At 45.2% G+C, this 12,631-nt stretch overlaps 1 protein-coding gene across 1 annotated transcript in view; it reads left to right on the top strand.

Annotated features, from left to right (window-relative positions):
• Positions 1–6,937: 6,937 nt before the first annotated feature.
• Positions 6,938–12,631, top strand: part of BCR (BCR activator of RhoGEF and GTPase) — a 447,751-nt gene continuing 442,057 nt past the window's right edge. Inside the window, exon 1 of the mRNA XM_078667758.1 lies at positions 6,938–9,728. Within this exon, the coding sequence (XP_078523884.1) occupies positions 8,222–9,728 (1,507 nt within the window). The 5' untranslated portion in view covers positions 6,938–8,221. The remainder of the gene's footprint in view (positions 9,729–12,631) is intronic.

Here is a 12,631-nt window from a genome sequence, read left to right on the forward strand (position 1 = left end):
GGGTTTGAAATGTGTCCAGAAGATTCTGAAATACCGCCTTGGAGGCAAGATGCTGACACCTACATAATTGTTGATGTAGCTATACTATTATGGCCACTCCCTCTTCATTACATCATTCGCATACTGTAGAGAGATAGATTTCTGTTGCTTCCCTGTTCTTAAACTGTCTATTGGTGGAACAGGCATAAATGCCTAAAAGAAATAAAATCGGTTTGAAACAAATTCCTGGTATTCATCAGGATTGTAGAAAAGAGCTGAAGGCTAACCTCTTTAAAGAACACTATATCTCAACGCAGTAATAGTTCACGTTCTCAGAAACCAACTAGCCCTCCAATCACTTTTTGGCTGTATCTCTACCTTCAGACCTATACAGTGAACGCTGCATTTTAGCTATATACATGCTGTAAAAATACAACATGCAAAATTTCAGCTCCAGGTAGGGGACCTGCGACACAGCCTTCAAAATTAAGAGCCAGGCGATTACCTTGTCCTGTAAGTCACCGAGGTGACATGTTCAATGGTCGAAAAATTGACTTCATAAGATACTTCCCAAATAACATTGGGCTCGAGGGGAAGTCCACCTGGACCATGATATATGTGGCACTGAACAGAGTGTGTGTTCTTTAGTGGAAGGACCAAATACTCTTCAAAATAAAGCTCAATCCCTGTGCATTTTGATCCTGTATTGTCTATTAAGGAGAATGAATGAGCCATCAGATCTTTGAGTCTTTCCTCAAAGTGTTGCGTTCAATAAGACGTTAGATAGGCTTCGAAGTTTGTGCACCACATAAAAATCAGACATGGTAACACCCCAAAGAAGCAAAAGTTGAGAGCAGTGCCAAGAAGCAGTGAGTCTAGTTGGGGAATCATCAGAAGGAGGGAATCATAGCGGAGATTGAATACTTCGACTGGGTCTCACCCATTACCCCAGCTAAAAAATAATAGTACTGTATGCATCTGTGTCAATTTGAGAGTGCTGAACTCTACTATAATCAATGACAAGCATCCCTTGCCTTAAATAAATTCAATTCTATCTCTTTTGGAAGGAGCCATATTGTTCTCTATTCAAGACTTAAAACATGCTTACCACCAGATATAGCTGGTGTAATGTTTTGCCAAAGAAAATTGAGTTCTTACTGAAGAATTGTGGTGTGGTTATCCGAGGACTCTAAGGAGGAAGAATTAAATGAGGTCACGTAATAGAATTGTGAAGGGTGGCCCTTGATCAAATCTCTATCTGGAACTTCACACTCTTTTGTCCATGTGTCCGCTCAGTTGATAGTTGTATGGAGTTTTGTTTTCCGCAAGGAGATGTGTCTTCCCACAGCATTCACAATCCCATATTGAATTATTGCCCCCAAGGCATTTGGATATGTTTGCCTTGATGAACTTATGTAAGACCCAATTTTGGTGGCCCAGAATAGAATGCCAAGACTGATCGATTTTTTATGGAGTGCGAAGTCTGTATGGCATGTGACAAGAATTTTAGAACCACTACAGCTCCTATCCAGCTTGTTTCTTGGCCTTGCTTTGCTAGCTAAAAGCTGAGCTTCAACACTGCCAGGCCCTTTAAGGAACATCCCAAACATTTGCAATACTCCTTGGTCTTAATTGACAGTCATCCGAAGTGGCCGGAAACCACGTTTTTTGACAGGGTCATGGTGTATGAAGATCTAGAGTAATTTAGGTTTTTAGCAATGAGTGATTCCTTGACACCCTAATTACAGACAACGGTATGCAATTCAAATTGATGGACATATCTGATTTCCTCCCAGTGCTTGGTATGACTCGCAATGTAATGGGTAGGTAAAACGATGTAACCGTTATCTTAAGGATAGTGAAAACTTAACCATATATTCCTATTGCTTTAATGTTAATGAACAGCTGCACCTCTATATCACAAAGGACGCTGATATGTTTTATAATCATATGTGGATGTCCTTTTTTAATAATCTTAATTGTCCTTTACCCTAAATATACCTGCGAAGTTTCATGACTCTAATAGGCCTAGCATTCATTATATTTGAATGTAGTACATTTGCACATTTCCTGCACCTTGTAGCAAAGCATAGCCTTGCTTTCAAAGTTGGTAACCAGGAGCATGATTATAGGAAATTAATTAAATCAGCGGTGTGATCAGGTATTTACATCTTAGTTTCAAGGCAGTCTCGCATTTGCGCTACGTGAAGATCCTATCACCTGCTCATTAGATAAGTTTCACTGAAGTAACAAGTTTTTGTCATATGCTTGTGCGCCATAGAGTTGCATTGAGAGAAAAGTGTGTAAGAGCTGAAAAATATTTCATGCAGTTTAGCACTAAATGCTCTAATTGCCTTCTTTGGTGGTGCTCTGGTCAGTTGAAATGACAATTGTCTCTGATTATTTTGCTACTTGCTTGCTATTTTTCCATTAAATGCTTGTGAGACTTTTGGGCTTCCTGACATGCTATGTTTTATTTTAACAATAGTGTACATCAGAATCTGATTCCTGTATCACTGACCATCGGGAAGAGGTTGTGGGTGCATTAGATATTTTACAACTCTCTCATTGGATTTAGCCTTTTCCAGTTGTTAAAGTGAAGCCTTCTCACATCAGATGTATTCACCTGGTGGCTGAGGTGTAAGCTGCTGCAAGGTAATAATGTTGATACCAGGCTTGACATCCAGAAGGTCTGGGCAACTGTAGAGCACATGAGCCAACATGTTGAAATTAGAAAAAGGGAGATTTAAATAAAAATGGGGGACTGTAATTTCCCCATTTACTTCCATTGAAGCAGAGGTAATTTTAAGCAAGAAACTGCTCAAATAAAACATGTTTTGGCTTTAAAAAAGAAAGCAGAAGTCGCCAGCCTGAATCGGGTCTGTTTTTACGTATGGTAGAGTCCCAGCAAATCAAGTGCAAAGGACACTATAATGACACAGGCAAGGCTAATCCTGTTGGAATACTGTTGGGGGTCTTGTTAAGGTACGCTTCTGGTCGTGTCAAGAAGGGAAGCTCCACATTTTCCAGATCTAGCAACGTTGTTAGATAAACAAGGGAAGGGTCATTATGGTGGAGCACGAGGAGAATTGCAAAGTGTATCATTGACAGTGTGCCTTGTTGTGAAAGTCCGGGTCCTTATGTGGATCCTGAATATGAAAAAAATTATGACCTATTTGGCATTTTGTGTGATAAGGATGCTCCTAACGTGAGACCCGTGCATGACTGTCAGCAGCATTTTCTGCTCCTTTGAATGCCTTTCTCTGGAGCTTCCAGTACAGCATAACTCCCCTTTCATATTTCATATTTCATACTGTTTATCACCTGCCTGGTGACTGCTCCGCCTTCACGGAGGAATTCACTGACTTTGCTAGTGACCAATACTCACAAAGCGATAAACAGATTTTTCTAGGAGACTTTAATCTTCACTGGGGGACTCTGGAAGATTCAGCTGCCAACAGGCTTGCCATATTTCTCTTAGGAAATGATCTTGTTCAACATAACACAAAACAGACTCACTCTAAGGGCTCCATTCTTGACCTTGTTATCTCCAAAGTAGATATGCTAACTGCTGTTGATCCTATACCAGTAGGCTGGTCTGACCACTTCGTCATCCCATACTCTCTGTACCTCTCTCATTCTGTAACCCTTGGCCAACCTAAAAGGACTACTACCTGGTTCTGTAACTCCAAAAGCATGGACCTTGACATTTTGTGCAACATAGATATGAGATCACTTCCAGTCTTAGACCCCAACTCTGATGTCAATGATCTTACCACCCAATGTCTCACCAGTCTTTCAGTCGTAATTGAAAATGTTGCTCCACTAAAAATTTTTTTTTAAAAAGCCCACTCCTTCTGCACCATCGTTCAATAAATCCCTCTATGAAGAAAGAAAGAACTTCAGGTACCTGGAGAAACAATGGAGACATTTTCCTTCCACCATTAATCTCTCCAATATCTGCTCTGCAAGATCGCGCTACCAAAAACACATCTTCCATAAAAAAGCGATGCACTTCAGAACCCTCCTCGACTCTGCAAAGAACAGACCAAAAAAGGTATTTGACCCTATCAAAAGTACCAACATCTCTCCCTCAACCATCAAATTTGATGACCCTCCCAAGAAAGCAGCAGAATGTGCCCTATTTTTCAATGAAAAACTGAAATCGCTTGTGGATCAAGTCACTCATCCTAACCCCTGAGGACCACAAATCCATAGTCCCATTGCAGGAACTTGATATCCTCACTGAAGAAGCCCTCCTCAAAAGCATTCTAGAAACAAAACCTTCTAACCATTCTGTTGACCCCATCCCTAGTGACATTGCCATTGACTTCTACACCCACACGCTCTCCTACTGGACCAGTCTGGTAAACCTCTTCTTGAACCAAGGTTCCCTTCCTGTTGCCCTGAAAAGAGGACAGGTTACCTCACTTCTTAAGAAACCCTCTGCTGATGTGAATGACCTCAACAATGTCCGCCCTATCACCAACGTCTCTTTTCTTGCTAAAATTACTGAAAGTTGTGTAGCGAAGCATCTTTCCCAAAATATCAAGGACAACAACCTTTTTGATGAATTCCAATCTGGTTTCACTCAAGGCTACAGCACTGAAACAGCCCTGCAACATGTGATAAACGATGCCCTGCGAGTACTTTACTCTGGTGAATCTGGTCTCCTGATACTTCTTGACCTATCCGTAGCCTATAACATTGTTAATCACAACATTCTTCTGAACACTGTAAATCTAAGAATGGGTTAAGTCACTGTGCTCATGTGGTTTGGATGAGTCCTCTCTGGCAGATGTCAGATGACCAAAATAGCAAATTGTCTCTCTACATCAATGGCTGTAGGACAAGGCGTCCATCAAGGCTCGATTCTCATGCTCACCTTGTTCAATCTTTACATGGAACCGCTAGGACCATCTCCTAAAAAAATCTGGAATTAATTATTTCCTCTATGCTGATGACACCCAAATCTACCTAAAGGTGCCTTCCGCACATGACCTTTCAATTCTCAACACCACTCTCAACTCCATCCAAGATTGGATGTCAACTCATCAACTAATTCTGAATCTTTCCAAATTCCTTCTTCTCTCTACCTCACGCTCTCCTCCTCCTGTTCAATCATGAATGGACAATCTGAACATACTTAACAACAAGCCTATCATTGTTGGCAGCGCTAAATCCCTAGGTGTGATCCTAGACAAAAGGCTCAACCTACTCCCATATGAATACCATCACCAAGAATATACGTTACCAGCTGCGTCTTGTTTTGGGGATCTGGCATTTCTTTCCTTAGAAAGACCTAAAAACTGGTCCAATCGTTGGTTCTCTCCAGATTGGACTACTGCAACTCCCTCCTTCCTGGCCTCCCCAATACCCACCTTTCCCCTATAAAATCCATCCTCCGTTCAGCAGCTTGTTTCATACAAGGGGTCAAAAGAAATGATTACTTACAACCCATACTGTTTTCCCTTTGCTGGCTTCCCATCAAAGCTAGGTCAATTTACAAGGCTGCCTGTATCATCCACAAAGCCTTGCACACTTCCACCCCTTGCTATCTGGGGAATAAACTCAAAATCTCAGGCGGCTCTAGGCCTTCACGCAATGTTGAATTCTTACTGCTGGAAACTTCTAATTTCAAAAGGAAAAGATTTATGACTCAATCCTTCTCAGGCAATGCAACTAGAACTTGGAACTTGCTTACTTAAATTCTTAGAACCACCACCTCTTTCCGGACTTTCAAAACAGATCTTAAAACTCTTCTCTTCCAAAGACACTTCGAGAAATAATTCAACCCATTTCATGACCCTCACGGCCACCTGACATTCAAATGAGCTCCACTTTGTAATATGTATTCTATACCTGTATTAACCTAATGTTGCCACCTTTAATTTTTATAATTCTGATTGTTTATGTAAGTTGTTAGTGTGTATATTCCATCATATGAACCTTTTGTAACTTACTTGATTCTAATATAAAGTGCCCTGACACTTTTCAATAAAGTGCGCGCTATATAAAACAGCATTAAATAAATAAAGACTGAATGGGGCGAGGGTCCATCTGCTGAACCAGATATACCTCAAAGCACTGAAAATGACTTTGTGGGAGATGGATCCATTGCTGATCTTGTACTTCGCTCAGCAAGAATAAGAATTCCTTCTTTGAGGATATTCCATGAATGGCGTTATTCCTACTGCTTTCCTTTCCCACCGCGATTCCCCTCCATGTCTTTTTGTTGGATGGAGGGCGATGTGTTGTATCTGTCTTCCATGCACGTTAGAACGTTCCAACTTGAGCCTATGGGCGGTTAACGGTTGCGGATGAGGCTTTTGCGTTCATTGATTGTTGCTGTGAAACATAAATAACTATTTAGAACTTAACTCGAGCTCCAGTGATTTTTCCCCCTATCTATTAACTCTGCTCCAAAACTAAAAGCATTAACTATATAACATACACAGCTTGCCTCAAGTTGTCTCCGTCATGTGTCGCCCATCAACCAGTTTGGACTACATGTCCCAGCATGCACTGAGTAATGGCTAAAACAATCAGGAACGACTGTGGGGTGGCATAACGCTTACAGCTATTACAGAGGTGAGCTCGGGATGGGGGTTAGGGGGCACTAACTGGTACTCACCCCCTCCCGTTACTCGCAGTGACTGGGATACAAAGGGCACAGTGTGAGGTGGCAAAACACTAAATTTCACCGCCGGCGGTGAAAAAAAGAGGCGACATCCCTACACGTAGCTTGGAATTTAGGGAAGAGGCGGCGAGACGGGAGCTGGAGCCCAGAGCGCCCCACGGTTGCAGGAAGAGGAGCAGCGAGAATGAGGCAAAGGCGGCGCGCGCTCTTCTCTCCGCAATGCACGCCGGGATGGGACACTGGAGCTGGGCGTCTGGGAGGGGAGAAGCAGCGGGTGGAGCTTAGCCCGGCTGGCCCAGCCCCATCCAGTGTCATCCCATCCCCCTCTGCGAGGCAGGAGCAGGAGAAGGGTAGAGCAGGGGAGGAAGGCAGCCCAGCAACAATAGAAGCTGGAAGAACGGGGAGCAGGCAGCTGGGAGCCGGGGTAACGCAGGCTGCACGGAGGTGGGGTAACACCTAGCACGGAGCTAGGAGGCAGACAACCCAGGGCTACATCAGCAGGCAAGGAGAAGAGATGCGAGCAGCTGTATAGGGAAGCAGCCAGCATAGGGAAGGTACACGGGCAACGGAGAGCCAGGGAAGGAGGCAGGATGAGGGGGTGGGGCTGGAGGCATATAGCTAAGGGAGCAGGAAGCTAGGGAAGAAACAGCAGAGGTGGATATATGTGAATCAAATCTAGAGGAGTAGGCACTACGGTAGGGAGCTGAAAGGACAGAGGTGGGGGGCAGGTAGAAAAGAAGTGGGGAACCAGGCAAAAAAAAGGACCCGAGGGACAGGCAGAGAGAGAGTCGTTGGCAGGCAACAGGGAGTTGTGAAGCAGGCAGCAGAGGGCGCATGGTGCAGGTAACAGAAGACTGGTGGGCCCGACAGCAACGAAGGGGTGCAGAGAGGGACACAATCAGAGAGCTGCTCTCCCTCACTGTCTTCAGTGTCAGCATAATCACAGCAACCTGCAACAGGGATCAGGAGCAGCAGGGCCAACAGGAAGCTGGGTGCAGCAAAACATCTGGAGGAGTAGCCAACGCAGCGCTTGTGTACAGAAATGGAGATACTGCCACTAGCGACCCCCCGTCTGCACAGGCAGTGAGTCGTCAACGCCATCATCACCAGTGTCCTCAGATCAACCTGCCGCATGGCTAGGATGGAGAGAGCCTAGTGGCAGCACAGATGTGGTACTGCAGGTGAACTAAAACAGCAGCTTGACCTTGAAGGAGGGACGCACGGATTTACTCCATCCTCCATGCAGCAAGAACAGCATTTCTGGAGTAATATTTCTTTGATTTTTTTTATCAGGCAAATTTACATTTTTTTGCACAAGAAGCATCTATGTTGAATAAAAATGGATTGACCCCAGTGCAGGTAGCTTGGGGAAAGGAAGAAGAAGATTAATTTTAGGGGACCTTCTCAACGGCGGGCAGTGATACTGGCCTCCCATTGCTCCATCCCCTCGAGGAATTGGCATCATACCTGCGTGTTTTGTACAAATTAAAGATGATGGATGGGCCCTGCCTGAGAATTATTCCCCAGCTCTTTTCATGCCTACACGTGAAATTAACTTTATAAGTACATCAGGTTATCAAGGCCTGATTATCAACCACAACCATGGTGGATCCGGTGGGATTCGTGGAGGCATGGAAGGCCCAATTTCCAGATTCAGAACCCCCTAAAATGGAGTTAAAGTCACTTGGGGATATAGAACTGGAGCTGGACCTCTGCAAGGCCTCCATCAGGAAATTGGAGATGGAGGTAAACAAAGAACGATTTCGCATGATTTACCTGCAGACGTTGTTGGCAAAAGAGAAAAAGAGCTATGATCGGCAGAGATGGGGGTTCAAGCGAAATTCCCAACTCCTAGACGGGGGTCCAGAACTCCCCAGTTCGGATCTCCATTACATTTCCCAGGCTGGCGACTCAGGTGGGCAGGACAAGAACAAGCACTACCATGGAGAGGAAAAGCCAAAGCCACGGTTGGCTTCCTTGAGGAAGTTGTCTACTCAGAGCGAAGGGTCAGACATGTCTATCTTGGATAGCCCACACCATGGGGAAGGTGAGCAAGACCGGGGCAAATATTACAGCGATGAGAAAAAAAAGAGGATCTCAGAGGATACAGACAATAAGTCGGACGTGGATAGGTCTCCTTCTAAGCCAAGGCCTGCAGTACGCAGACTGCTGAGTTCCTCTGATAAAGATGGGTCATTTGACTCCCCAGACAAAGAGAAGGGGCCAGCCAGCGTGGCTGCTCTGAGGTCGAACTTTGAAAGGTTTAAAAGGGCCAACTCCCATTCCTCTGCAGATCCCAAAATTTCCCCAGAAAAGCCCTTTTACGTCAACATGGAGTTCCACCATGAGAAAGGTCTGGTGAAGGTAAATGACAGGGATGTTTCTGATAAGATTAGCACCCTTGGAACACAAGCCATGCAGCTTGAGCGCAAGAAGACACTCCATTCGCTTCCTGGTAGCATATCACCTGGGGAGCAGCAGAAGCCAGTATACCGGGGCCGGTCCTCGGAGAGCAGTTGTGGTTATGATGGGGAGTACGAAGATGTAGAACTAAATTCCAAGTTCATAAAGGACAACTTAATCAATGCCAATGGTGGAAATAGGCCACTGTGGCAACCAGTAGAGTGTCAGCCATACCAAAGTGTCTTTGTTGGTAATATAATGGGGGATGTAGATGGAAAAGGGCCTACTATGCGCACACAGACTTCTGCAGATTCAGAGAGTCACCTCACCTGGCCCAGGAGGTCATATTCACCGCGTAGCTTTGAGGACATTGGAGGGGGTTACACTCCAGACTGCAGCTCTAATGAGAATTTGACATCCAGCGAAGATGACTTCTCATCTGGGCAGTCAAGCCACATTTCTCCAAGTCCCACCACTTACCGCATTTATCGGGAAAAAAGCCGCTCCCCCTCCCAAAACTCTCAGCAGTCTGTTGACAGCAGCAGTCCTCCCACCCCACAGTCCCAAAAACGTCTTAAGCAGCAAGTGGTGGTTTCTGAGGCTACCATTGTAGGGGTGCGGAAGACTGGACAAATATGGCCAAGTGATGGAGATTCTGTATCCTCTGGAAGAGTACCACAAGATAGCTGTTTCCATGGAGATAATGGTAAGTGAACATATATATTTTGTTGTTTACTGCATTTTTAGGTTGCGCCTGGGCAGCGCTTGTGCTGCTCTGTGAGACATGCTGTGTTGGAGTATGGACTTAAAGCTCCGCCCACTCTCCGCCTATATTTTTCATTGGCTTGTGTCATTGTCCTTTGTAAATGCTGGCTTCTGATTTGTTAATAGGCTTGTTTATCCCCCCTTACTACATCCTTGTCTTCATTTGTAACCTCCCATGAGGACTGGCCTTTTTTCTTCTGTTGTTACACGATATGTTTTATTTAGTCTGTAAGCACTATTTTCTTTAATGAGTTTCTCCTACTGCAGGCACGACATGCTTTCCTGCAACATTCAGCATGCCATTCGCCCTTTCGCTATCTAAGCAGCCGGGGCAATGGCGGACGCTTATTTGAAATTAAATAGGTCTCGCATTTACAAGAGTTTGAGCTATTGGCATTGTAAAATAATTGTAAATGACAATGCCTTTTATTTATGTGCTAATTATCAAAAAAGATCAATAAAAGGCGTTGGGCCAGATGTAGGAAGGCTATTAACGGTCGGTAACGGCCGAAATTAACGAATTTCGGCCTTTACCGACCGGTAATAGGCTTTTCTGATGTAGGGGCCGAAATTAAGGATTCGGTAATTTAAGGAATCTGTAAATTACCGATTTTTCTTAAATACTGATTCGGTAAATTACCGAATTCCTAATGTAGGGAGCACTTAAATGAGTGCTTATCCCGTGTTAGGATTCGTTATTTACCACCAACTACAAGTTGGTGGTAAATAACGAAAAAAAGCAATTTTATGCAAATTGCTTCAGTGCCATGTTGCAGACATACATGCCCTTAGGGCATGTATGTCTGCAACATGTGCACCCATACACAATTGAGGGGTGCAACAGGGTGTCAAAGTGACACCCTGTCAACCTTCAATGATTTCCCCATTTTACCGAATCGGTATTTACCGATTCGGTAATTGCCATTCATTCCTATGGGCCTCCAGGCCCATAGGAATGAATGGCAATTACCAAATCGGTAATTACCGATTCGGTAAATACCGAATCTTAACGATTTAGTCATTTTTACCGATTAATTTGCTACATAGCATTTACCGATTCGAAAATACCGAATCTGTAAAATTCGGTATTTTCGAATCGGTAAATACTATTTACCTACATCTGGCCCATAGTCATTTACAATGCCAATAGCTTAAACTCTCGCAAATTCATGACCTATTGCATTACAAATGCTTTTTTGTTTATGGATTTGATGGTGTCAGTTTGTTTTGGGAAATGTTATTTAGCCCAGTGGATGAGCTGGCTGTATAAACTTTTAGATCAAAATACAGCCATTTAAGCATCTTGCCTCGAATAGAAAAACTGGTCCCCAAGCTGCAGGAATTGACTGACCTATGGCCTGCCCTACTATGAAACCCCTCCTTCAAACATATAATTAAAATATTGACATATCAACTTGGAAATAAATACGTTTCCAAAATGTAGTCTATGATTTCGTGTTTACTCGATATTTGTCTTTGGGTTTGACTTTTATATTTTAGAAAATATACTCGCCATAGCTTTCCTCTCTTGAAAGGAACTACAGTCTCACTTTACAAGGACTAAGCCTCTTTTTCTCTGCAAATATATTAATATGTTTATTGGTGGTGGTGTTTTGGATGTTGCGGGCTGCAGATAGTTGCCAAGTCCAGGGCGACCGTGCGTTAGATCTCCAACATCCGTATGGAAGCTCGACTTTCCACTTCGCTTCACAGAAAATTGGGGGCATATCTTACCACGTAGAAGTATTGGGTCGAAATCTTGTACCCAGTCAGTGCGAAATTGGAAACCCCACGCCCCAGGGCAGAGCTCTTGCGTCTCACACAGAAAGTGGGCACACACGTGCTCTAGTGTGGGCGAGTGTTACCCTCCTCACTCCTGTGGAACCGCCCCCGCCCTCTCCACATGTTACTGAAGTTGGGGCAGATTTGCACGGCACTCGTCACATCTCCCAGAAGTTTGGCACATATCTCTTACATCGGGCAGAAATCCTGGACATGTCTTTCAGACCTGACTGAACTTGGGGTCACGGGGGACAGACCTTTCCGTTAGAAGGGGCTGGCACGCTTCTGGACGGTTTGCTCGTCTCTTTGAAGTTGTGGCTAGGCCTTACACCTCCCAGGCCGGGAGCTCGTAGGCAGTAATCACTCCTAAAAGCAGGGCCGGGATTCTTGGAAAATGGAAGCAGGCCAGCTCTTTTCCGCAGAAGAATGCTCGGAACGCTTGTCTCCTTGTGCAGCAGGTAAATGGGCTCAGGCCTCTCTGCAGCAGCGACATCACAGGCACGAGGGGGCTTGCTTACCCTGCAGATACATCGTAGGAAATCTTAGGCATGCATTTTGTCTCCAGCAGAGAAATAGGGGTCAGATCCCTGTCCTCGTCGCCAGATGTTTTTGGAACCAAGTATTAGCATCTCGGAGGGATCAGACAGGCGTCTCTCTCACTGGGGGACCGGCCTCTCACTGCTCGGAGGGATCAGGCAGGCCTCTCTCTCACTGGGGGACCGGCCTCTCACTGCTCGGAGGGATCAGACAGGCGTCTCTCTCACTGGGGGACCGGCCTCTCACTGCTCGGAGGGATCAGGCAGGCTGGGGGACCGGCCTCTCACTGCTCGGAGGGATCAGGCAGGCGTCTCTCTCACTGGGGGACCGGCCTCTCACTGCTCGGAGGGATCAGGCAGGCGTCTCTCTCACTGGGGGACCGGCCTCTCACTGCTCGGAGGGATCAGGCAGGCTGGGGGACCGGCCTCTCACTGCTAGGAGGGATCAGACAGGCGTCTCTCTCACTGGGGGACCGGCCTCTCACTGCTCGGAGGGATCAGGCAGGCGTCTCTCTCACTGGGGGAC

Source organism: Lissotriton helveticus, chromosome 11, assembly GCF_964261635.1.
Source record: "Lissotriton helveticus chromosome 11, aLisHel1.1, whole genome shotgun sequence".
Taxonomy (NCBI): Eukaryota; Metazoa; Chordata; class Amphibia; order Caudata; family Salamandridae; genus Lissotriton; species Lissotriton helveticus.